The sequence below is a fragment of the Gambusia affinis genome, linkage group LG05 (assembly GCF_019740435.1).
Source record: "Gambusia affinis linkage group LG05, SWU_Gaff_1.0, whole genome shotgun sequence".
Taxonomy (NCBI): Eukaryota; Metazoa; Chordata; class Actinopteri; order Cyprinodontiformes; family Poeciliidae; genus Gambusia; species Gambusia affinis.
The window spans coordinates 24,002,177-24,025,459 of record NC_057872.1 but is presented as its reverse complement, the minus strand read 5'-3'; the positions used below and the strand labels follow the sequence as shown (position 1 = coordinate 24,025,459).

The following is a 23,283-nucleotide window of genomic DNA, read 5'->3' as shown; positions in this document are numbered from 1 at the left end:
CAGTGCTAAGCATGAATTGACTTATTTATGGTGTTTTTCTCTCTTTACAGGATGGAAGACAACGAAAAGAAAGAAAGAAGACTGTCTCATTCAGCAGCATGCCCACTGAAAAGAAGATCAGCAGAGTCAGCGACTGCATCAATGCCATGGTGGATGGCTCGGAGCTGAAAAAAGTGCGATCTAATTCACGTGTTTACCATCGCTACTTTCTTCTTGACGCCGACATGCAATCATTGAGGTGGGAGCCAACAAAGAAGGAGTCTGAAAAGGCAAAAATAGACGTGAAGTCCATCAAGGAGGTCCGGACAGGCAAGAATACAGACACTTTTAGAACTAATGGTACCTATGACCAGATATCAGAGGATTGTGCTTTTTCAATCATCTTTGGGGAGAATTACGAGTCCCTGGACTTGGTGGCGAACACAGCAGATGTGGCCAACATATGGGTGACTGGTCTGAGGTACCTGATCTCTTATGGGAAGCATACCTTGAATATGATCGAGAGCAGCCAGAACAACTTGCGCTCAGCTTGGTTAAGCGACCTCTTTGATGAAGACGACGTTAACCACAACAAACAGATAGCAATATGTGCTGCTGTGCAACTAATAAAAAAACTAAACCCGGGACTTAAAAATTTGAAAATAGAACTAAAGTTCAAGGAGCTCCACAAAGCTCAAGATAAAAGTGAGTCTGATGTGACAAAAGAGGAGTTTGCTGAAGTCTTTCATGACCTTTGCACAAGACCAGAGATTTATTTTCTTTTTGTTCAGTTTTCCAGTAATAAGGAGTTTCTTGATACTAAGGACTTAATGATATTTCTGGAGGCAGAGCAGGGAATGGCTCAGGTCAGTGAAGACACCAGCTTAAATGTCATTCACAAGTATGAACCATCCAAAGAGGGCCGGTTAAAGGGATGGCTCTCTCTTGATGGGTTCTCTAACTATCTTATGTCTGCAGAGTGCCACATTTTTGACCCTGAGCACAAATCTGTTTGCCAAGACATGAACCAGCCTTTGTCCCACTACTACATCAATGCATCCCACAACACGTATCTGATAGAGGATCAATTCAGAGGTCCTTCAGATGTGACGGGGTACATCCGTGCTCTGAAGATGGGTTGTCGTTGTGTGGAGCTGGACGTGTGGGACGGGTCCGATAACGAGCCCGTTATCTATACTGGTCACACAATGACTTCGCAGATTGTTTTCCGCAGCGTCATAGATGTCATCAATAAATATGCCTTTGTTGCCTCTGAGTTTCCTCTGATTCTGTGTTTGGAAAACCATTGTTCTGTAAAGCAGCAGAAAGTCATGTTTCAGCATCTGAAGAAGATCCTTGGAGACAGAATCCACGTAGATTCTCCAAAACTCGAGGACTGTTACCTCCCATCTCCATCTGAGCTGAAGGGAAAGATCCTGCTGAAGGGTAAGAAGTTAGATACAAACTGTACTGCTTCAGAAGGAGAAGTGACGGACGAGGACGAGGGGGCAGAGATGTCTCAGAGGATGAGCATCGAGTCCACAGAGCAGCAGACTAATGCACCCAAAAAGATCCCGCTGCTTAAGGACCTCTCTGATCTGGTGACGCTGTGTAAATCTGTGGAGTTCAAAGACTTTCCAACATCTTTCCAGAAGCAGAAACCCTGGGAGCTCTGCTCTTTCAATGAGGTGTTTGCCACTCGCTGTGCGTGTGATTTCCCTGGGGACTTTGTCAACTACAATAAGAAGTTTCTTGCACGAGTTTACCCGAGCCCAATGCGGATCGACTCTAGCAACATGAATCCACAAGATTTCTGGAAGTGCGGCTGCCAGATTGTAGCCATGAACTACCAGACTCCTGGGCTAATGATGGATTTGAACATCGGTTGGTTCCGTCAGAATGGTAACAGTGGCTATGTTCTCCGACCGGCCATCATGAGGGAGCAGGTCTCATATTTCAGTGCCAACACAAAAGATTCAGTGCCTGGGGTTTCTCCACAGCTCTTGCACATCAAGATAATCAGTGGACAAAATTTCCCCAAACCCAAAGGCTCCGGTGCTAAAGGAGACGTGGTGGACCCATACGTGTACGTGGAAATACACGGCATTCCTGCAGACTGTGCTGAACAGAGGACTAAAACAGTCCACCAAAATGGGGACAACCCGCTGTTTGATGAGAGCTTTGAGTTTCAGATAAACCTTCCTGAGCTCGCAATGGTGCGCTTTGTGGTTCTAGACGATGACTATATTGGAGATGAGTTTATTGGCCAGTATACAATCCCCTTCGAGTGTCTCCAGCCTGGTTTCCGCCATGTACCGCTACAGTCTCTGACTGGAGAGTTGCTGCCTCATACTTTGGTTTTTGTCCATGTTGCTATAACCAATCGGAGAGGTGGAGGAAAGCCACACAAAAGGGGATTGTCAGTAAGGAAAGGCAAGAAAAGCAGAGAGTACGCTAGTATGAGAGTGCTGCAGATCAAGGCTGTCGATGAGGTCTTTAAAACAGCCCTGCTGCCACTCAGAGAGGCCACCGACCTCCGAGAAAACATGCAGGTAAGACAACTCAATGAGATTGTTGTGTCTTACCAAGAACTCCCTGTACTTGATGCATGTTCATCATTTAGTCAGATGAACAAGATGATTCACCAAATAATTGCTGCATTGGATTGACATAAAGGGTTGACAGCTTTAAGTAATCTGTCTTGAGCTATATTCTAGTCTATTTAATGTGAATAATTTATGTTTTACATTTTTTGAACATAATTGCTATGTGAATTATGTTTGTCTCTTTGTTGCATCAGCCAAGTTTGGCTCCAGTTATTGGCAAGTTCCATCTAAGCTACAGTTTCTAGACAAAATGGCAGGTGAAGAGTTTGAGTCCCTGCCAAATGAGGCTGTAAAAAGTTTTCAGAGTTTTAAAAGGGTAAAGTGGTCGAAAGGCTGGAATGTTTCAAATAAGGCAGGTATAAATGGAGGTTAGGTACATTTTGTGCATTTCTTACCTGCTGCAGTGAGTAAATGAAGAGATAAAAAAGAAACCTTTTTTATGACAGCTGAATGGATTATGTGATGCCTGTATTTGGTAATTGCTGACATTGTACACAAACTCGAGTCCATTTTCCATTTTAATCAGTTTACTTGTGCAGATAATGCAAATCCATGTAAATTTAAAATCAAACTCCTAGATAGGGGATAAAATGCATGGATTTTACAGTTACAGGATCCTTTATTACATTGAAATAAAAATAGAACTCGGTTCTTTTTTCATTTGTGTTAAATTAAGGACTGAACTGAGTTATAATTGTATCTATACCTAGTTCAGTCTCATCATATTTGAAATGCTGAACACTCATGTTTTATTTCTAATTCTATAAATAACTGATGCTCTGAATTTTTGTCATATAATTCATATTTTTTTTATTCTATGTCATTATATCCAAAAAAGTTTATTATTTATTGATTCAGTTGTCATTGTTTGCCTTCAAATCACAGCAAACCTACAAAAACACGGCGGCCAGACATCATGACAGTTTAGGTCTTAAACTGACAGACCGGACAAGGAAATGTGTTAATATAAATTAATATCATACTTATCATCATACAGTTGATCAGAGTTGATGGGAAGATTAACAAAGTTAAATAACAGAAGGCAGTTCTGGAGGAGAAATGTAAAACACTTGAGACAGGATGCAGTGGTGGCGCAAGGCTTTAGCACAACCCACATAAGGAGGCCTTAGTCCTCGACGCGACCTTCACAGGTTCGAATATTAAGAAAATAATCAACCAGTTTATCAGTGGTGGAAATTTTTCCTGTTTCCTGTTTGGGGTCCAGTAGCTTATGTTTAACGGCATCACCACCAATCCTGACTAAATTAACTTTGTGCAATTAAATTAAACCATATTGGAAATGCTAACGTTAGATTCTCTTTTGACTGAAGTTTTATTGAAGAAATATAAAAGTATAACTACTTAAACATGTTCCCATACAATTTAATAAGAATCTGTAACAGAATGTAAAGCTGGAGGAGAAAAGCAGTCGGACGTCCAGCCACATTGTGTTCAGCATCATGTTTTGTTCCTTCAGGCGTTACATCAGTCTGTACGTTGGTCCTCCTGTTTATATTGCTGCATTGTGAGATAACAAGCCAGCAGCCATGAGACTAACACATCTTGATCGCTCCCTCACAGTTTGTCCCTGCGGTTGTTTATGCTAGGGTTAATTTTGGCTTTTCACAGGAAGCTTAGGGTTTTTGTGGGCGAATGTTTCATTTCCACTTGATGCTTGTGTCAGTTCAGAAGGATTGGGTGCTTCGGAGCAGCTAACAAGTGCCAAAATTAAACTTCTCACAAGCGACACAGGCAATGACGGCTTCCAGCCTCTCCCTCCGTCACTGAGCTGATCTCTAGAGGCCTGGTTTTAGCTTCTACTGCCTTTGAAATTAAGATCTTACCCTGCAGAAATAAAAGATTACATGCTTTGCATTACATTGCTTTGTTTTTGTAACTAAATGCATTTAATTTGTCTCAACCTAGAATGCCATAGTGTCCTTTAAGGAGCTCTGCGGCCTTTCAGCCGTGGCCAACCTGAAGCAGTGCATCTTGGCCCTTTCCCCTCGGCTGACAGGACCAGACAACAGCCCGCTCCTGGTGTTTAACCTCTCTGACCCGTACCCTAACCTGGAGCTCCAAGGCCTGCTCCCAGAGGTCCTGAAAAAGGTCGTCACCACCTACGATATGGTGAGTAATGGCCAGGAAAAACAGCCCATTACATCAGCTCAGACTCACATCCTTGAAGAATTTGGGAATTTATTAAAATGGAGAAACAAAAATGATTCCCTCTTCTTGTTTGTTCTGCAAATACCCGAGAAAGATAAAATTTAATTTGATTATGTATGAATTTCCCCAATCAATAGCTTCTTTTCACCTCAGCAAACCAACTTCGACTCCGATTAGATCGATATCTTAACTTTACTTAATTTAATAGGGACATGCCGAAATTATTAGGTAATAGGGTTGGAACCCTGTTAAGTAATACAATCAATGTTGAAAGGTTATGCAACATGCCACTGAGGCCATTGCAAATATCATTACAGTTAGCAGAACATGTTCTTTTGGCTCATAGTGAGTCAAAAGAACATTAAAATGAACTAAACTGGCAAACAACTGAAAGAAAATCTAATCAGAGTATGTTTACTTTAATAAATTGTCAAGTCTGATTATAATTTATTTTTTTTAGAGAATTTTAATTCCTGAACTACTTTTTTTTATTTAAAAAAAACAACAAAAAACCCATCCTGTTCTGGATATTTTTATCATTCATTAAATAATTTCTTAAAAAAACAATGCATTTTCTTTATTGGGTCATAAAACCAATCTGATCTGACCAGTAAAACACAACACAGTTCATGCAGTGTATTTATTATGATGAAGACAACAAATGTGTAACAGCATGGCAGAAAGATAAAATAAATAATTAAGTTTTCTTAACTCAGTCATAGTGCAGATGTTAACCCGACTGAAATGTTGTGGTCGGACCGTTTTGGTTTGGTAAGCTATTTTATGGTCCAGAAGTTTTTAAAAATCTACTTTTTCTATAATATTGCATGTAGATGATGTTCCTTATTTCTAATTAGCATTACACAACCTAATGTTTTCAAACTCTTTGGGTTTGACCAACTGTTGATTTTTAGGTTATTGAAATTTCAAATCACAACTGAAAACGCTGTTTTTCTACCCGATATCTTCTGTTCTTTTTATCCAATTTAACTTATCTTACTGTTGTATCTCAAATGATTTTATGTATTTAGTACGGTGTCTATAAATAAAATATAATAAATGATTATGGAGGCCAGATACCTTCAGAGCTGAGGAACGGTAGCGCCATCTGGACCGACTAACAAAGATATTGCCATGGCACTGACCGTGAATATTGTTTAATTACTGGCATTGAAGAACGTATGGCTAACAACAGCAGAATTTGTTTGCAGATAATTATCCTCTGGAAAACATATGCTCCAGTTTTACTGGCTCCTAAAGTCTGTCACGTTTTGGTTACCTGACCTTCGTGTTTACTCTGTACGCTCAGAGGTGTTATAAGATGAGTTTAATATGAAAATTTAAAAAACACTAGACTGGCGTTTTTGAGACATGACTAATGAGATTATTCTGCATTAATTAGTGTTGGGAAATTGTGTCTGCACTGAAATCCACCTCAGACACTGATGCTGCAAAAAGAGAAAACTCTAACAAGACATTTCATCCAACACACTATTTTCCTTAAACCTGAGAGATTGTTATGCCTGAAAATCCCAATATATCAGCAGTTTCTAAAGTTTCTGATTATTTTTCTCATATTTTGTTAATCTAGCTGTGAAAAAAAAAACTATTTTTGTGCAAAATCAAACGCAGATTAAATCCTGGGACAGGATCTGTGGAATAAAAAATATTAAAATAAGTTAAAATAAGTGTAAGGAGTTTCTATTTTGTTGGCAACTATTTTTAGCAACAGAGATACTGACTTACAACCAATGACTAAAGCATTTAAATTGAAATCTAGAGGTTTGCCTAACAAGGAAATTATGTTAAAGTTAACGTAGTTTGAGCAGACAAGAAAAAAATTACCAAATATTTATTTTCCTTAAATTTCTGTTCCTTAAGCCACTATTTTTTAATAGTTTGAATTTGTAAGAGCCAGACTGTGTAACATGTTTTATTCATATAAAGAATCGCATCACCAAGCTAACATGTAAGTAATTACCTTAACACACATGATCATAGCCTCCAGTTTTTTTGGAGGCGTTTTTTGTGTCCAAATATACCCTCATCCACTCTTAACTCAAAAACATGCCTCTTCTATATATAGTTGAGACACTGCGTGAGCCGTGAAGACGGTAATTTCTCGACCCATCAGGAAGGTAATCACAGCTTCTACGTGCTGCAGCTGCAGATATACAAGCACTTTGTCATTACAGCTCGCAGAATAACATGGTGATTCATGTTACTGGGCTTGTGCAACTGTCTGCCCCACGCAAAACATTCAACAGCCGGCCAAGCGCTGTGGAAATATGTTGTAATATATATTTAAAAAAAGAGGATGATGAGTTTGTGTTCAGAAAATATTTTCTTTGTCTCAGCTGATTATCTTTAATGCCAGGTTTAAATTTCTAAACTTTTAACTGTATAGTCTAATTGGTGAAGTGATGGTGAAAACCAGCATTATTAACTTTTGTTTTTTTAGATTCAGAAGAAAACTTTTGGAGTTCAAAATAGGAACTTACAGCAGTTTTGTTGTCTGTATAATATAATAACCCCTTGGGTGTGGACTTTGAAACTTTCCACACCTTTTACATGCACAATAGGTCATTAGAGAAACAGAAAAAAAAATCAAAAAGCCTATTATAACCTTTTTAAATGTGTCTGAGAGAGTAACTAATTAGAGACCAACAAAAGCCGCAGCTTTAGTTGATGACAGACTGTTTGTCTTTAACAAGCCACCAGAGGATACAGCTGCTGGTAATTTAGTTTATAGTTTTCATTTTGTAAACAGATCCTAAGAAAGACAGAAAACTATTGGAAAATAGTTTCCAACAGATGAGAAGTACCCTGAATAAAGATTTTTTTAAACTCTCAAATGTGTATTTCTAGATAATTAATTGGCTGCCTTGAATATCCAAAAGTCCAAAGTTTTACTTTTCCACTGAGTGTTTTGGTATGTCCTTACAATAACTGTATAAATCCATATTTATACAGTAAGGTTCTGGCAATAACATCTGCCGGTATTTTTTTTTTTTTACGAAGAGCAAAATAAAAAAAAAAGACATTTCTCAGATTAGAATAGATTGTCACAAGAACAAAATCTTTATATCTTTGTGTTTTATGTATTCTTTGGAATACATCGTGATTTTGAGTCATTTTGCTCATCAGCAAAACTATGATTATGATTCTTATTAAAATCTGGCATTTTTGGACAAATATTTCCTAAGACGTTTATATTTTGCTATTATATTTGCATGACAAAGTTTAACATTTAAAATAAATAATCATGCAACTTTGGCATGACTCTTTTGGTCGTTCCTAAAGAGCATAAAAATGTGTGCTGCAGCACCGTATCACTTACACAACACAAATATTTGTATGAAGTCACATGTTTGTGCAGCAGAACCACTTCCTGAATTAAATGCAGAGTAGCAGCGGGAAATGGGATTTAGCCTGAGTCTGACACCAGAGGTATTGGGTAAGCTTACTTTTAATTTGCAAAATTAAAAGTAAGTATTACGTATTTTGTCATTTACCATTTATATCCCTGGGTTTGCGAGCATTTGGAGATCGAGTATTAGCTCTATTATGGATGTCCCGGTCAGGACTTTCTACCCCAATACCAATCAGAAATTTCATTCAAATCAATTCAGTTGCTATGGTCCCAACTTTTCTAAACAGTTAACCAGTTTTTCCAGGAAAGCCACAACATTTTGCTTCAAAACAGGACATTGACGCTGAGCCTCTTCTCTCCCATGCATTGGCATACCAAAACAATGATGGCTGATATGCAAAACACTAAGCTGGTATTGGAAGTTTAACTCTCAAAATTTACAGGTATATACAGAGAAGAGACTCTGTGCCTCTCTATAGGAGAAATGGCCAAAGGATGAGTAGTGAAACATCTTAAAGATGCACACTATTATATTGCAAGGGATTCAATAAAGTCAGTAACAGTAATGTCAATTCTCATCTACAACAGAAAGGTATTAAACATGCTGGACAGCAGAAGCTAAGCTAGCAATATCTGTTTAAAAATAAGAAACAAGCTTCATTACAGCTCCATCCCCCTCTGAGTACAAGCTGGCAAAAAATTGTATCGGAAAATGTTGATAACAAACATACACATTCATAAAAATACTTTTCATTTTATCCTTTAATTCCTATAAGTTGCACACAATCTTGGACCACACAATGGGCAAAAGTACAGAAAAAGTGACAGGACAGAATAAAGTACTAAAATGGTTTATAGGTTTTAAAGTAATGTCTTTGTTACTAAGTTATTTTTTTGGGGGATGGGGGGATAACGACAACCACTGTTGATGAATTAACAGAATAGGCAGAAAATGTGTTTAGTGTTTAATGTATTTAATTAGAATTTGATATTTCAGTATTTGACCAGCCAATCAGCAGTTAGAGCCAAGAAAAAGAAAATTTACATATTTCAATCAGATTAGTTGGCTAATTTTATGGATTTTCTTCAGTGAAATCCAGCTTTCTATCTGAGCAGCATTGCGTTTTGACATGACCTTGATGGGCTCTTCAGGAATGCACAAGTACATGTGCAAGCCAGTTACTATAATGATTCAAACACAAGCGCCCCTGTATTGGACTTGCATCAAAAATGAAGTAACATTTTAGTAAAAAATGTCATCTTGGGCACCATGTGGGAAGATTGATATCGTATTTTAGCCGTTCCTTCAGATGATTAATAAAAAAAGACACCTCGGGCTTTGTATTTTTCTCCCTTTGTTACCTGCTTCTCTAACCTCTTCCTCAAACAGTTTTCTGCTGCCTTTCAGCAGAATATTTTGCTGGCTGCATGCTTGTTTAGAAGACATTATTTAATATGTAAATAGATCATCATGAAAGTTGTGACAGTCTGCAGGTCAGCAGAGTCTGTGCACTCAATTAGGGCAGAGCGTTTGCACTAGAGGAGCTAAACTTAGCCTCCTTCACAGCTGCTCTGTCACAGATAACATACTAATGATGTGCAGCAAGGTGACATGTTTGCGTTTTCATCAGTTGACCGTGATGATCAACGTTTCCGTTTAAGGCCAAGCAGAGGTGTTGCCATTTATATTTTTCTCAGTAAAGTGAGGCAAAGACACAGCTTGAAGGAAATCAACACAACCTCAAATAAAAAAAATCTAATTGCTTCTGCTGTGCTTTCCTTTAATTTTGGTTTGCAAAGATGCAGTTAAGCGACCTCGCCCAAAACACATCCCTGCAATAACATCTTATATTCTCGGCCCTCTTTAAATGGAAAAACACCAGGCAGCACAATTTACTGCGTGACTTTAGTATTCACCTCTCTTAAAAGCAGTTATTAAAATTGTTTGATTATTTTTTCTTTCAGATGATCCAGACCAGCAAGACCTTGCTGGAGAGCTCCGACAGCGTATATGAGAGGATTTTGCAAACTCAGAAAGCAGGTAAAAAAAACAACAACTTTGCTAATAAATTTTTGTAAATCAATCCAGATTCTGGCTAAAACTAGATTACTCCACGTTAAAAAAACACATTCAGTACATGGAAGCAACTCAACCCTTTGTTCCCGTTTGCTCAAGCCAACCAGAGAAACGTAACCTCAAAAGTTTTATCAAATTTGGCTCAGCTCCGATTCACACACTGTGTGCTAACAAACTGGAAAAAAACAGCAAACAGACAAACTGCTAGCTTGACACTACAGATGGTAGAAATGAGAACTTTCTGCCTCCTGACTGTGAGAAACATTTGTTTAAATGTGAACAACTCTTCTGGTCATTTCCTGTCTTATGTTCCCAAGTCCAAGAGGTTTGCACACCTTAAACCTTGAGGACTTTGTAAATGTCCATTTCTGCAGAAGTGAGCAACGTAGTAAAATAAGTCAAATGTTTACGTCGCAGAGGCTAATGAATCCACCACACAGAGTCTCTGGCATGCATGTTGTAACCAGAATTTACTTCCTTTTTTTTTTACTTCCTTTGGGTTATATTTGAGGCTGACCTTGTTTTTTGTTTGCGTCGACCTCGACCAGAGGATTACTAAGTAACCTGGTAATGGAGCATTTAGGTGAAGCTTTTATCTCTGAATCTATTGTGACATATTGACTTAGTGAGGTCAGGGATGTGGTTTATTCAGTTCAAAGATTTGAGGAAACAGGCTGGATGGACAATCCTGCCAGCTGTTAATTTTATTGAATAGTTGATTAATTTGGGTTTGTGGGTATAATTATACAATTTTTAACACCTATGTGACTCTTCAGTGAAATCCAAGTAGCATAGAAGGTTAGAATGTAAAAGTGACTGAGATTTACATCATGTTATAAATTTATTCCCTCATCAAAACAAATCTGCCTTGATTCTTTCATGCATTTATTGATAATGGCCTTGCAAGGTGCTTCTATTTCCACAAAGTTCCTCCTTGAACTTGCAGTCCCTAATATCTCTCTCACTCAGCTCCTCCAGACTAGTGTCAGCAGCAATCAGCATGTATTGTGATAAGTGTTGGAAAGAGCAGGAGCTTCTTAAAGAGATAGAGGCCCATCTCAAGGAGTCAAACTGCAAAGCTACATTTCTTTTATGTTTGATATGTGCAGCATTTTTATTACAATTATGTTATAAAATGGCACCATGTGCCTGGAAAATATACATTACTGCGCCTTTAATGTTAGAGTAACCTTATATAAATCATTAGATTAAAAAGATATGACAGAGCATCAATACCATAACTCAGCTTCCTTTGTTTCTTTTGTCTCTGCACTGAGATAACAGCAGATAGTCTGTAGCCAAAGTTTTTCTCCTTCTGAAATATTCTTTTTTTCCCTTTTTTACTTTTGTGTCATCAAAAGTTAGCAGGACATAAGTTTGATGGTAATTTTTAAACTTACATCCTGCTGGGATTGTTATTCTCTCTATATAGCTAAGCTTAAACATTTTATTCTTGCAGCTTGACAGTAGCAGCATGTATCAATGCAAAGGAATATGATTTACTTTCTTTATTGTATGAAATTCTTTACATATGAATTGTAAAAGTACCTACATCAAATCATAGTTCAATTTCAGAACCATCATTCTGTAAATATAACCATTAGAAATCTTGTTTTTTGTTGTTTCCTTTGCAAAGGTCTAAGCTAACAGCAGTGTTGCCGGTATAATGATATAATCCATAGCTAGCCATCAATTACACGATGTCACATGGTTACACCACACAGTGATGGATGTTAGAAATATCTTCCATCAGGCATTACATGCCTGATGGAAGATAATGTATATAAAATACACAGAGAGCTTGCCATAAACGTTCTATTATAGATCCGTTTCCTTCTGGTTTATAACCCGATTATAAACAAACCTCCTTCAGGCTCTTTATTACCAGCCACAGTTTCATTACTGTAACGTGGAGATGGTAGCATGACGTTACATATTTAAGATGCTTATCAAAAATTAAGATTGTGGTGAGAGTGACAACCCACATACTCAACCCTGCGGTTATACCCACAAACACAGCTTTATACATAAACTGAATATTTCCATCAAATCTGGCACTTCTCAACTTTTGTGCTTAGTTTATATTATTTACCCACTGCGTGTGAACAGAGGCCACAGCTTATCTTTGTTCCATCATGTGACAGAGGCATTTAAAGCAAACTTATATTTTATCAGCCATATCCGTCAGCTCTACATCTGAAGAAGACGTCTGAAATTTTCTCCATCTGAAGTGTAAATTTGTGTGCCGATTTGTGCAGGATTGGGTCAACCCTCTTGATGTATAGTTACACATTTTAGAGAGTGGGGCTGTAATGATTCATTGAATGACTCAAAAACTTTGATTTTTAAAATTCCTCGAGACATTATCTACCTCAAAACTTTGTTAAATTGTGTTCTACTATTTAGGACGCTGCTTTCCTCCTCCATGTTTGTGTTGTGCATTTCCACAAATGAGATGTTTAAAAATACTAAGTGCTATTAGCAATTTTGGAGGGAGACGATGAAGGGACAGAAAGAAGCGAAGCCAGAAAGAGACAAAGTGTGGGATCACTTTAAAGCAAACAGAAGCAAAAACAAAACAGAGTCAACGTTTCACAATAGCTCGTCCTCAATGCTCCGTCCTTGAACCTCTCAACAGGAAACATCCACTACATGCATTGAGCTTGTTCAAGATGCTTTTGTTCCCTTCGCAAAAAACTAACTTTTATCTGATTGTTATTACAGAATCTGGTATGCAACATGTACAAGGAAATACGTTTAGTCTAACATCACAGAGTAATGATGTGGAAAAAAATAAATATCTGTTTTCAAACTTCAGACAAAGGGATGTTTGAATCAAACTGCATCATAAGCAACAAAATGTTTCACTAAAAAAAATAACTATTGCTTTTTACTGGGATTTTCTCTTTCATATATTAATTTACTAGCTTAGCTAAAATAGAAGACAATTCTTTATTCGGTTCCTAAAATAATCGTTTACAACTAGAGAGCATCATGTCACCATGGTGTTGTTGATGAGGTTGGGTTGATGACTCTGGTTTAGACACACAGCTCTACTCCAGCATGCACAATCTTAAATTTAAATGATCAGAACGTCATGTACGAATGAACCCAAGCAGAGTTTGTGGTTTTTGCTCCCCATGTAAGTGTTCAGCTTTATCTGATGAGCTTTCTTGTAGATAATTCCTGGGTGAGATGTCTGTCTTGTATTCATTAAACGCTTTTCCACTTTTACATATTTGGGTTATTGGAATAAACTTCAGCTTTAATGAAAGCCAGAATATCAACTCTTCAGGTTTGGAGTTGGTATCCCTTGATCTAGTTTCTCTTTAAGATGAGCTGACCGATTAACACCTTAAAGAAACTTATTTAAACATCTTGCATCTCGATAAGCTAGCAGTAAAACCCCAAACAGACCAAACAACTTCTCGAAAGCTTGCACTAAAGCTTTGTGGGGGTTTTTGGTTTCAAAGAGCCTTCGACATGATTACCAAACATCAGGTGGAGAAAATTCAACAGCAAACAGTTCCAAAGTAGGACACAACAGATGGCAAACCCATGAAGTTGAACAATGATTTATTTTCCATCCAGAACTGGCTTTTTTTTTTTCCCCCTCGCAAAAAGCAACGTGTTTGGGTGCATGCACCAGTGCAGGAGGACATGCTCAAGCTGCTGCTTCTACCTCTGCATGTGCATGCGGTGTGGTTTCATAGAAACTGGGTCAATACGTCAACAAAGCAGACTGTTTCAGCATCAACTACTACTAAAGTTGTGAATAATCCATCACATCAGGTCAGGGAGGCCTCACTCTTCTCTCAGAAAAAATTAAAGGCGGTGTTAAATCGTGCAGAGTCAGGTGTTGGGAGCACTAATGGGAGATGTCACTTCCCCTAACAGACTCAACTGAGGTCCCACTTAGCATTCAGGACATCTAACAGGCAGAACAACACAATCAGCACAAGATGTTTCTTAATGCCAAATGCAGAAAAACTGTCTTCTTTGCAGAATACAAAGCAAAAAACAGAAATCTGAATGCTAAATTTGTCAATCAGCAATTAATTGATTATTCACATAAGTTAAAACGAGCTTGATAATTTCCATTCAGATTAATATTTTTGAAGGGAAATTTATAATTTATAAATAAGACTTCATTCATTTTATTTCTGGTTTATGTTGTGTGTGATTTTCATTTCCATTTTATATGAGTTTGGTTTTGTTTTATTTTATTTAATATATATATTAATGGAAAGTTTAGTCTTAGAGAACAGACTTGCATTTTTAGGCCATTGTCAATATATTATTTGGAAATGAGATCAAAACAATATTATTATTTATCACAATAACCAGCACATCAATTAATTGTGAGATTAATTTAAACAAACTCAAAAATTTCCATTTGCGTGATTTATTGTTTTTCTGTTTTCTCTCATTCTACCAAAAACTAAATGACAAAAGTTTTCAGTCTGGTACATTGGTCTCAACTAGCCTTTTATTTCTTTACAGATACTTCATAATTAATTTTACTTATTTTTGTTATATATTTTTGGATGTTTAAAAAGAAATCATCCAGTTCCTTGGAATTTAAAGCTTACTGATTTTCTTGGATTATTTTGCCATTATCGTCATATTACTTGAAAATGGTGTTAAAACATCGTTTATCACAATAATTGCTGGGATGATTTATCATCCAGCAAGACAGGCCTACTGAATCGTCTATTTCAATCTGTGTAATCGTTTTTTAACTAGCGATAATTCTCCTGATGATTTTCTAAAGAGAGTAAACTCCAGTCAGGTCTGGAGAATCTGGAAGTTTAATATTTCATATTAGCAGGAGCACCTTTAGTGGCGCGTCAGCTCCTAAAATAAACCTCAAGGAAGGAGGCGGATTTGCTGCAGGAAGCGCTGTTTTTTCCTGCATTCTGCCTCTGATGTTGAAAAAGAAAGACAGCATGCTGTACCGTCTCATACTGAAGAAACCTGAACTAGAAAATAAATAAACGCTGTCACAAACAATGTCAGTGCCTTTCCGACAGCAGCAACCAACACTGGACAGAGCTGCCACATGACATATTTCACAGACAAAGATGTGTCCTTTTGTTAAACTCATGTTACCTGAACTCCTCTTTTTGTTCCTGTCACTTCCTCACCTCCTCTGCTGACATTTCATCTTGAAATGTTCAAATATACAAAGTTAGAAATGGAGGTGAAAACATGCTTGAGTTTTATCTACATACTGTGCTGCACATAAACGGATGGCAATCAGAAATGATTGCCATCATTTCTGATTATTATTATTATTACTATAATAATAGTTATTATTATACACTAAATTTGAATTATTCTGTCTTTTTGTGGTTAATTCACATAGCTTTTGTGGCGTGAATAATCTGGAGTTCAGAGCAAACAAAGTCCTAAACTTTAACTCTGTTTTATTTTGTTCATGTATATTTTTTGCTTGAAATAAAATTACCAAAAAAAGAGACAAAACGGAACTGCTTCAAAATAAGAGTACAAATATAAACTACCTAAATTATTGTTAGCAGTTGGTAACAAAACAAACACAAGTTGAACTTTATTCAACTGAAAGTTTATGAAACAGCCAAATAAATGAGTTGGAGCAGAATGGGACCATCCCAGCAGAGATGAAGTTTTGGAAATATTTTGAACCAATTGTCTAGCATCACATTATCTCCATGGCAACAAGAGCATAAACTGTGTTTTTCACATCACCTGTTGCTGGTCATAATGACGGACCTGATTAGTGTGTGTTGAAAATAAGTTATAAATCCAGATTTGTTGAAATGAATTTGTGGAAGTTTCCTTTAATGTCTGGGAATTTTATCTTTGATTAAGAAACTTTGAGCTGCTTTATAAGAAAAGAAAAAACATGGGGCCAAACAATTGGGTCAAGTAATTTGGATGTTTTTTGATGAAATCAATTATGTTAGAAATGTTTTATTACTATAATGTCATTTCCTGACATTTTTAACACTTGTTATCTGCCTTTCCATTATTCTGCATTTAGGTAAATTAGGACGCCTAGTCTGAGAGGAATGCTCCAGTTTAATACTAATAAGAAACTCAGAGTCCTCTACCACCACTACACTTCCTGTTACCCGTTTACTTCTAGTTGAAAAGGGGAACCACCTGATGTTGTTTGCAAACACATTTTAAAATAATCGCTTAACTATCATATCAGACGCTGGGGTTAAACAAATTTGTGTAAATGTAATCAGTGAGAGGAAACAAATAAAATAATAAAATAAATACAGCTATGATGGTTCCAATTTTAACAGTTATTCAGTGCTAACTTTATGAAAATGTGATACAGAAGCAGACTGCAGTAAATTTCTTTCTCAAAACTGGCACTATGACCTAATAGTAAAATTTCAGACAAACCTGAAAAAAATAAGTCCTTTACCTTTTCCCTGCGGTCTTACTGCCATCTGCAGAAATACAGGGACCCTGGTCTGAGATGGCCAGTTCAAGCCAAGAGGAGGATCTTAGCATTGTCAATCAGGCTAGTGCATCCGCTGCCCACATGTATAAGCTTGAGATTTCCGGTTTGCTGCAGCTGTGCTAATGGTGGAAAAACAATCTACCACTGCAGAAAAACTGTTTGTCCGCCATTATTGGCGGCCATTTTTACTAGCTTGCGCGTTATGGGCAGGCTTTGCTGTGGGAAGGAAACTGTAGAGCAGCGAAGAGCAAGAGTCTCATCTCACCCCAACCCTCCTATTCTTCCACCAGAGAGAGCCACAGTTCTCAGCCATGTGCACCTTTAGATCGTATTGTATATTAAAATAAATAAGGAACTAAAACTAAGTCAACCAATTTTACTAGATTTATAATTTAGGGCATCTGTCTAAAATCTCAAACATGGAGAATCTGGAATATGTCAAATGTAAGCAGAAATCTAAACCTCTGTATGCATCTGAGCTGTTCCAGACTTCACCTGTCATATAATATAACATACACCCACCAGCAAAATATCTTTGGGTTCTGGACTGCAGGCTAAATGCAGCAAGAAAACACTCCTGTGAAAAATTATCATCCTGATCTCAGGAGGTTCCTAATTGATTTCCTGTGAGCTCCTCCTTGGCTCATGTGTACACACTTGTCCAAAAAAACTACAGAAAAATTGGGTTATTTTTGCTTTTTTCTGTAGCTGCTGGTTAAACGAGTTTCTTCTTAGTGTGGCAAGTGAACTGTTCCTTATCTATTGAAATGGAAAATATCCTGAAACTCCCTGTTGTACAACAGATTGTCCTTTGAAAGTCCAAATGTTTTTATTGTTCTAGGAAATTTTCAGAGCTCATCACAGCTGAGATTTTACATATTTGTGTGATTCCTCCTATGATCTTAACTTAATCAGTTTAGTTCTGGACCTCAGTTCAAGGTGGGGTTGTCAAATCTATTGCTCGATTTTCATTATGGCCTCAAATGATCACAAAAAACATTGCGGAAACTGTTAAAAATATTATTGTGGCATGTTCTGCTTTTATTTTGTAATGTCTCCTGCTCATTTCTGAGCCTGACTTTTTCCATTACGTGCTTGCATTTTGAAAAATAAAAGCATGTACATTTTGTCAACAAGAGGAGCTGGAAATCGTCCCCCAGACTGCATGAATTGAGACTTTTTTGGTGCAAAAACATCTGACTGCAGACAGCACTGTTTCATGCCATGAAAAAGTCCAAAACAACCAGAACTGCAGGAATAGCATCAGAATTTCTCATGCAAAAAAGGTCAAACCAGGTCATTTGTGTGGGAAAACTTTGAAAACACAGATTTAGATCAAAAACATGTGAAGATTTGCTGCTTGACCACAATAACAAAAGAAAACGAGCTCAATGACCTGAAAATGAAAGAGCCTATTGTATTTCTAGCAGACAGAAAGTGACTATTTTTATAACTATAAGGTAGAAGTTACTTGATTGTGCTATAAAATGACAGTGCCTGGAAAATACAAAATAAAATCCCTTTAAAATAAATGTAGATTTTTTTTCCAGTCACTGCCATGAAATACAAGTGAATTTGTTGTCCCTTTTATAGTTTCATTGGGTAGTTATTCATTTTCTTATTATTACTACTTAAAAATTATGTGTATTTTATGCATATTTTGAAATACTTTGTCAATAACATTTAATTTCCAGATGATGTTGGAATATTCTTTATTGAAATAAAGAAGTTTTCTTAATTTCATTAAGTACTTCATCATGATTTCAAAATTAATCATCTGCGTTTTAATAAAAGGATCAGTTGTCTATGTTGGAATGTTAATGTAAAAGTCAGCTTTAGTTTCTATTTATTTTGTCTATAAGGAAAACAAGTTAACAATTCCTTGTCATAGAGTGGCCGGCACCGAGCATCTCCAGAAGTCTTCTTCGGTCATCTTTCCTTTTCACACACGTCCAATGAAATTAGCTGCATCATTTGGTGCGAGTTTTGCAATCTCTTGGTGAATTTGTAATTAATCTGTAAAAAGATGTAGGACACGCTCCGATGATGTGACATTATTGTGGAGTCATCCTCCTGTACTGCACCATTTCTGTCATGCTTTGCTAAGTGCGAGCTTCCCCTCTTCCTCTCCACCAGACTCCATACGGTGTTGCTAGGCAGCTCCCGCTGTGCGCGTCTCTGTTTGTGTGAAAGAGAAACAGAGGAAGCTCTGCACCTTCCTCATGACAGTCACAGTTCATGAGCGCCGCAGCAGCTCCTGCATCTAGAGTTGTAAAACCTGAAACTGAAAGAGAGAATACTTGCATGTTGTCAGCAGAAAGCATTTTTTTCTTTTGCACACACTCAGGATTTGAGCAGCAGATGGTGGATTCGTCCACGATGGCAGAAAAAAAACAAAAAAACAAAAACAAAGTCGTCCGAGGTCAGAATCTCAAAATGTGCATCGGCACGGTGATTCCTCATGGAGGAGTTTCTCTCTCCTTCCCAACCCCACTGTCGGTCTCTCGCTCGCACGTGAACATGCACGTTTCCATGGCAACAGCGCAGACAGGGGCTGCGACCTGCTCTGAGCGGAAACGTCTGTTTTCTCTGAAGGAGTTTCCGAGCAGAAGCCTGTCACCGGCCTGTGATTTGTGCTACGGCTCTCCTCTCTCGGGTTTGGGGTTCCGGCTCCTGCAGCCTCAGCATGAAATGAAACGTGTCCTCACTGGGGGACATGAGGAAGCTTCGCTCTCAGAATGACCGCTTTGCCAGTATGATCGCATGTTGGTGACATTTAACTTTCTGATAGTAGTGACTGAAAAAAACTGAAAGATTTTAGAACTATTAAGACTAATCTGTGATTTTACAATCATACAGAAGACTTTTGTTATCTAATCACTTTGGATTAGGGCAGAAAATAAATCAATAATATTTATCATGGTAGATGTGATCAATGTCAATAGATAATACATCAAATCGAATATTTAATGTTGAACGTGTAGAATATTCAGTGCACTTTCATCCAGAACCACAGAGCATTCTGGGATATGTAGGCAGAAGAAAAACCTTAGTTGCTCAACCTCTCACAGCCAACTAAGCAAGGTTGGTGGAATCAATTGACTCACTCGCTCTTTGGTTGCCTAGCAACAACTTGTTGAATAACTTCTGGCTACCTAGCAACAATCTGTTGAGTAACTAGCGCAGCAGCAGTTTAATGTTTATCCAAAGTGCCTTAAAATCTCTTAAAAATAAAAAATAAAAAACTGCATAGAGTGAAAACTGGATAAAACAGGAAATATGACATCACCAGTTTGGTAGTATTCCAGATTTTTACAGCAAAAACTAATCAGTAAATATCAATATCAATATCAACTGAAACACTTATATTGTGAAGAGTTTCAAACTCTCCCTTGGATGCAGAACGAATCCTACAGGCCCGAACTCTACCTCTCTGATCGCAGTGATTTCTCACAAAGGAAAGTTTCAGATCAGACACCACTTAGCAGCTTCTCTTAAACCAGACACTGACCGGATGAAGTTTTATTGCTCTTTTCTTCCAGCGATGGAATTTCATGAAAACCTGCAGGATCTGGCTGTGAAGGAAGGGCTGAAGGGCAGGAAGCTGCACAAGGCGGTGGAAAGCTTCACATGGAACATCACCATACTGAAGGTGAGAATCTTTAGCACAATAAGTGCAACATTCAGGGAATATTTCACTATTATATAAACCCAAGCAACCCTGACTGCTATATTCAGTCAGGGATTACATCAGTAGCAGTTAAGAAAGCTAATTGCATAAAATTACTGATAAATCAGAATTACCACAATTTTCTAGATTGCTGCATTGACAGAAACATATGCTTAGATGCAGAAATTAGATTAGTTCAACACACAAACCACATTCTTTCGTCTCGTGTTCTAGTTGTGATGAACAAATGGAGTGAAAGTTGGGTTACATCTGAATTGGCAAATCAGAGCCAATAATAAAAAAAGGTCAACCAAGAAAATCCTGTTTGCTACCATTTGTCCAGGTGGCCAGTTGTGTGGACTCCCAGTGAGTTTGGCTTCATGCAGCGTCAAGTTTTCTGAGTAAGAATGCCATAATGGTTTAGATGCATTAAGCTCATGTTTGTTGGGCAATGAAGCCATTAGAAAAGTCAGTTTCTGAATCAAGAGGAAAGCTGGTGGAGAAAGCTTAAATTATTTATTTAATTTCATTAAATGGCTGCATCTGGATGGACGAGTTCCACATCCATCATGGACTACAACTTGACATAAAGTAAGGCTCAGGCAACCGTGTAGTAGAAGAAAGAAATACTGCCACCTGTGGGTTGGAGTTAACAGTCACTCAAACCCAATGTCTGACCATTTTTCCAGAAAACTTGGAATTATGCATCAGCATAAAAAGATGCAGAGATCTGTTGATTTTGAATCAATTCCTATGATTTCTGAATCACAAAAACCTGTTATTGTAATATATACTGTACAAATTTTGAGAAATTCAGAATTTGTTCTCAATCAACCTACCTTGTAAAATAAAAATCTCACATTCGGTTTCAGATTTCTATTAGATTCTCAGATTACTTTGCATATTTTTTTTCTCCTGATCACTCTGATCTGTGCCCTCAGGGTCAAGCCGACTTACTAAAACATGCCAGAAGTGAAGTCCAGGAAAACCTCAAGCAGATCCACTACTCAGCGCTCACCTGCAACCTGAGCAAAGGAGGAACAGCGGGCGGCTCCTCCGGCTCCACGGACTCCAAGAGCCGACGCAGCTTGGAGGCCATTCCTGAAAAAGCCACTGGGGAGGAGGAGCTGACGGATGAGGAAAACTGAAGACTTTCTGTCGCTCTCCTTCAGTCGCATCAACTCTCTTCTTTCTGCATCTCCAAACCTGGAGTTCCTCTGTCCATCTTCACCCAGGTGCCGTCACTCTTCACCCTCCATCATGGACATTCCTCAACCTAAAGCACAGTTAGAACCTCTTAGACCAATAAAATCATACGGATCATGTCTTTGTTTCAAACAAGAGATTTAGAAAACACAGAAAAGGGTTTTGCAACCCTTCAACTTTCTCAGACAAATAAGTGAAACTATCTGCTTCCTGATTTTCCTGTTTCCTCTCCTGGATGAGTCAGGAGTGAACCAGCGGCCCTCAGACTGTTCCGGACTTTAAACACAAGCACTTCTACTTCGCGGACCAGAGGACACAAAGAAGGTCTTGGATTGTTGCAAGGATTTTTTTTTTTGTAAAGCACAATTTTCCTGAGCTGTGAATGTAACTGGGACTGAAGAGTGGGAACAAAAATGTTCAGAATGAGAGTAAAGAGCTGTTTACAATTCTGGACTTGTTCATGTTCTCGTTTGCCAAAACAGTAGTAAACTATGTGTATAAACAGAGTTTCCTGTGAGCTTTTTTTCTGCAGAGTGCATCATTTTATTATTGTATACTTGGAAATATGAGATTTATTTTATAAAAGTTATACGAACACAAGTGTGGAGAAAAAGTTTTGTTTGTGGACAAAACTTCCAACATGAGGAGGCAGATGGACGTGAGAGACGGAGAGAGAATGTATCCATGTTGTCTCTCTACTCTGAACCAGCAGCTGCATGAAAGGATGTTGACACGTTTTTGTTCCTTCTTTGTTTAGATGTGCTTCTATTTCAGGGCAACTTTTTACCAAAGTTCACTTTATGTTGGAGCTGAAAGTTTATTTTAAACCCAAAACTAAACCAGCTTAACTTATTTAGAAAGATGTAAACGCGACAAATCAATTGTTGCTGGTAGTAATCTGCAGATAGCCACGGTTTATCCTTATTTACATTCTGAGAACATTTTACAGAAAAACAGTTTGTTGGTTGAATAGACAACACACTTTGAAGGAAACAACCTTATTAATTTAATGTTTAATTATACAGATTATTAACTGAAAACATCCTGCACATTACTTCCTGTATCTATGGTAGTGGCCAAATACTTTAAGTAAACCCAATTTTATTTAACAAACCTGCTAACAGTGTTAGAGTGGCCTTTTAATCTCCTTTTTTAAATTATGGTTAAACAATACTAAGTGAATATTGTTTCATAACCATTCCTATTTCTGGAAACAGAACAGTACAAAAGGACAGCGCTTTTACAAAAGGTCTTTTTTGTTTTTTATTTTTTAAATAGGGATTGTGTGAAGTACTAATTAGTGATCAGTATCTTACATGCAGTAGGCTGCAGTAAAACTTATTTATACCCCTAATCCCTCAAATTTAAACCTCAATTGGTGATTTAATCATAAGCTAAAGTTTTTATTACATCTTCTCATTCTTGCATTCTTGTCAAAGTGTTTCTCTTAAATTATTTTTATTTGAAAAAAGATTAGCAATGCTGCTAATAATATTAGCATTAGAACCTAATCTTATCCCAGAGTTTCAACATTCAGATGTAGTTTAACACATTCGACAGGACGCTTCTGGCTTCTTGAACAGTTTTCTTGGACTAACCTTGAAAAAGTTACGACCACCTTGTTTTTATGAACACTTCTCTGAAGCATTCAAACAGTGTTTGCCTCAACAAAGCCACATTCAGAGGTTCTACTTGATCACGGTTCAGGACAAACCTTTCGATCAGGGATGTCCAATTGGTTTT

At 37.6% G+C, this 23,283-nt stretch overlaps 2 protein-coding genes across 4 annotated transcripts in view; one reads left to right on the top strand and one right to left on the bottom strand.

Moving 5' to 3' along the window:
* LOC122830627 (raftlin-like) overlaps positions 1 to 21,460 on the bottom strand; it is a 192,332-nt gene extending 170,872 nt beyond the window's left edge. Inside the window, exon 1 of the mRNA XM_044116136.1 lies at positions 21,353 to 21,460. The gene's annotated coding sequence lies outside the window, so the exon portion shown is untranslated. The remainder of the gene's footprint in view (positions 1 to 21,352) is intronic.
* Positions 1 to 21,482, top strand: part of LOC122830626 (inactive phospholipase C-like protein 2) — a 39,731-nt gene extending 18,249 nt beyond the window's left edge. For all 3 annotated transcript variants that reach the window (XM_044116133.1, XM_044116131.1, XM_044116132.1), the window contains exons 4-8: positions 51 to 2,531; positions 4,512 to 4,715; positions 10,093 to 10,168; positions 20,207 to 20,316; positions 21,276 to 21,482. In XM_044116133.1, the coding sequence (XP_043972068.1) occupies positions 51 to 2,531; positions 4,512 to 4,715; positions 10,093 to 10,168; positions 20,207 to 20,316; positions 21,276 to 21,482 (3,078 nt within the window). The remainder of the gene's footprint in view (positions 1 to 50; positions 2,532 to 4,511; positions 4,716 to 10,092; positions 10,169 to 20,206; positions 20,317 to 21,275) is intronic.
* Positions 21,483 to 23,283: the final 1,801 nt, after the last annotated feature.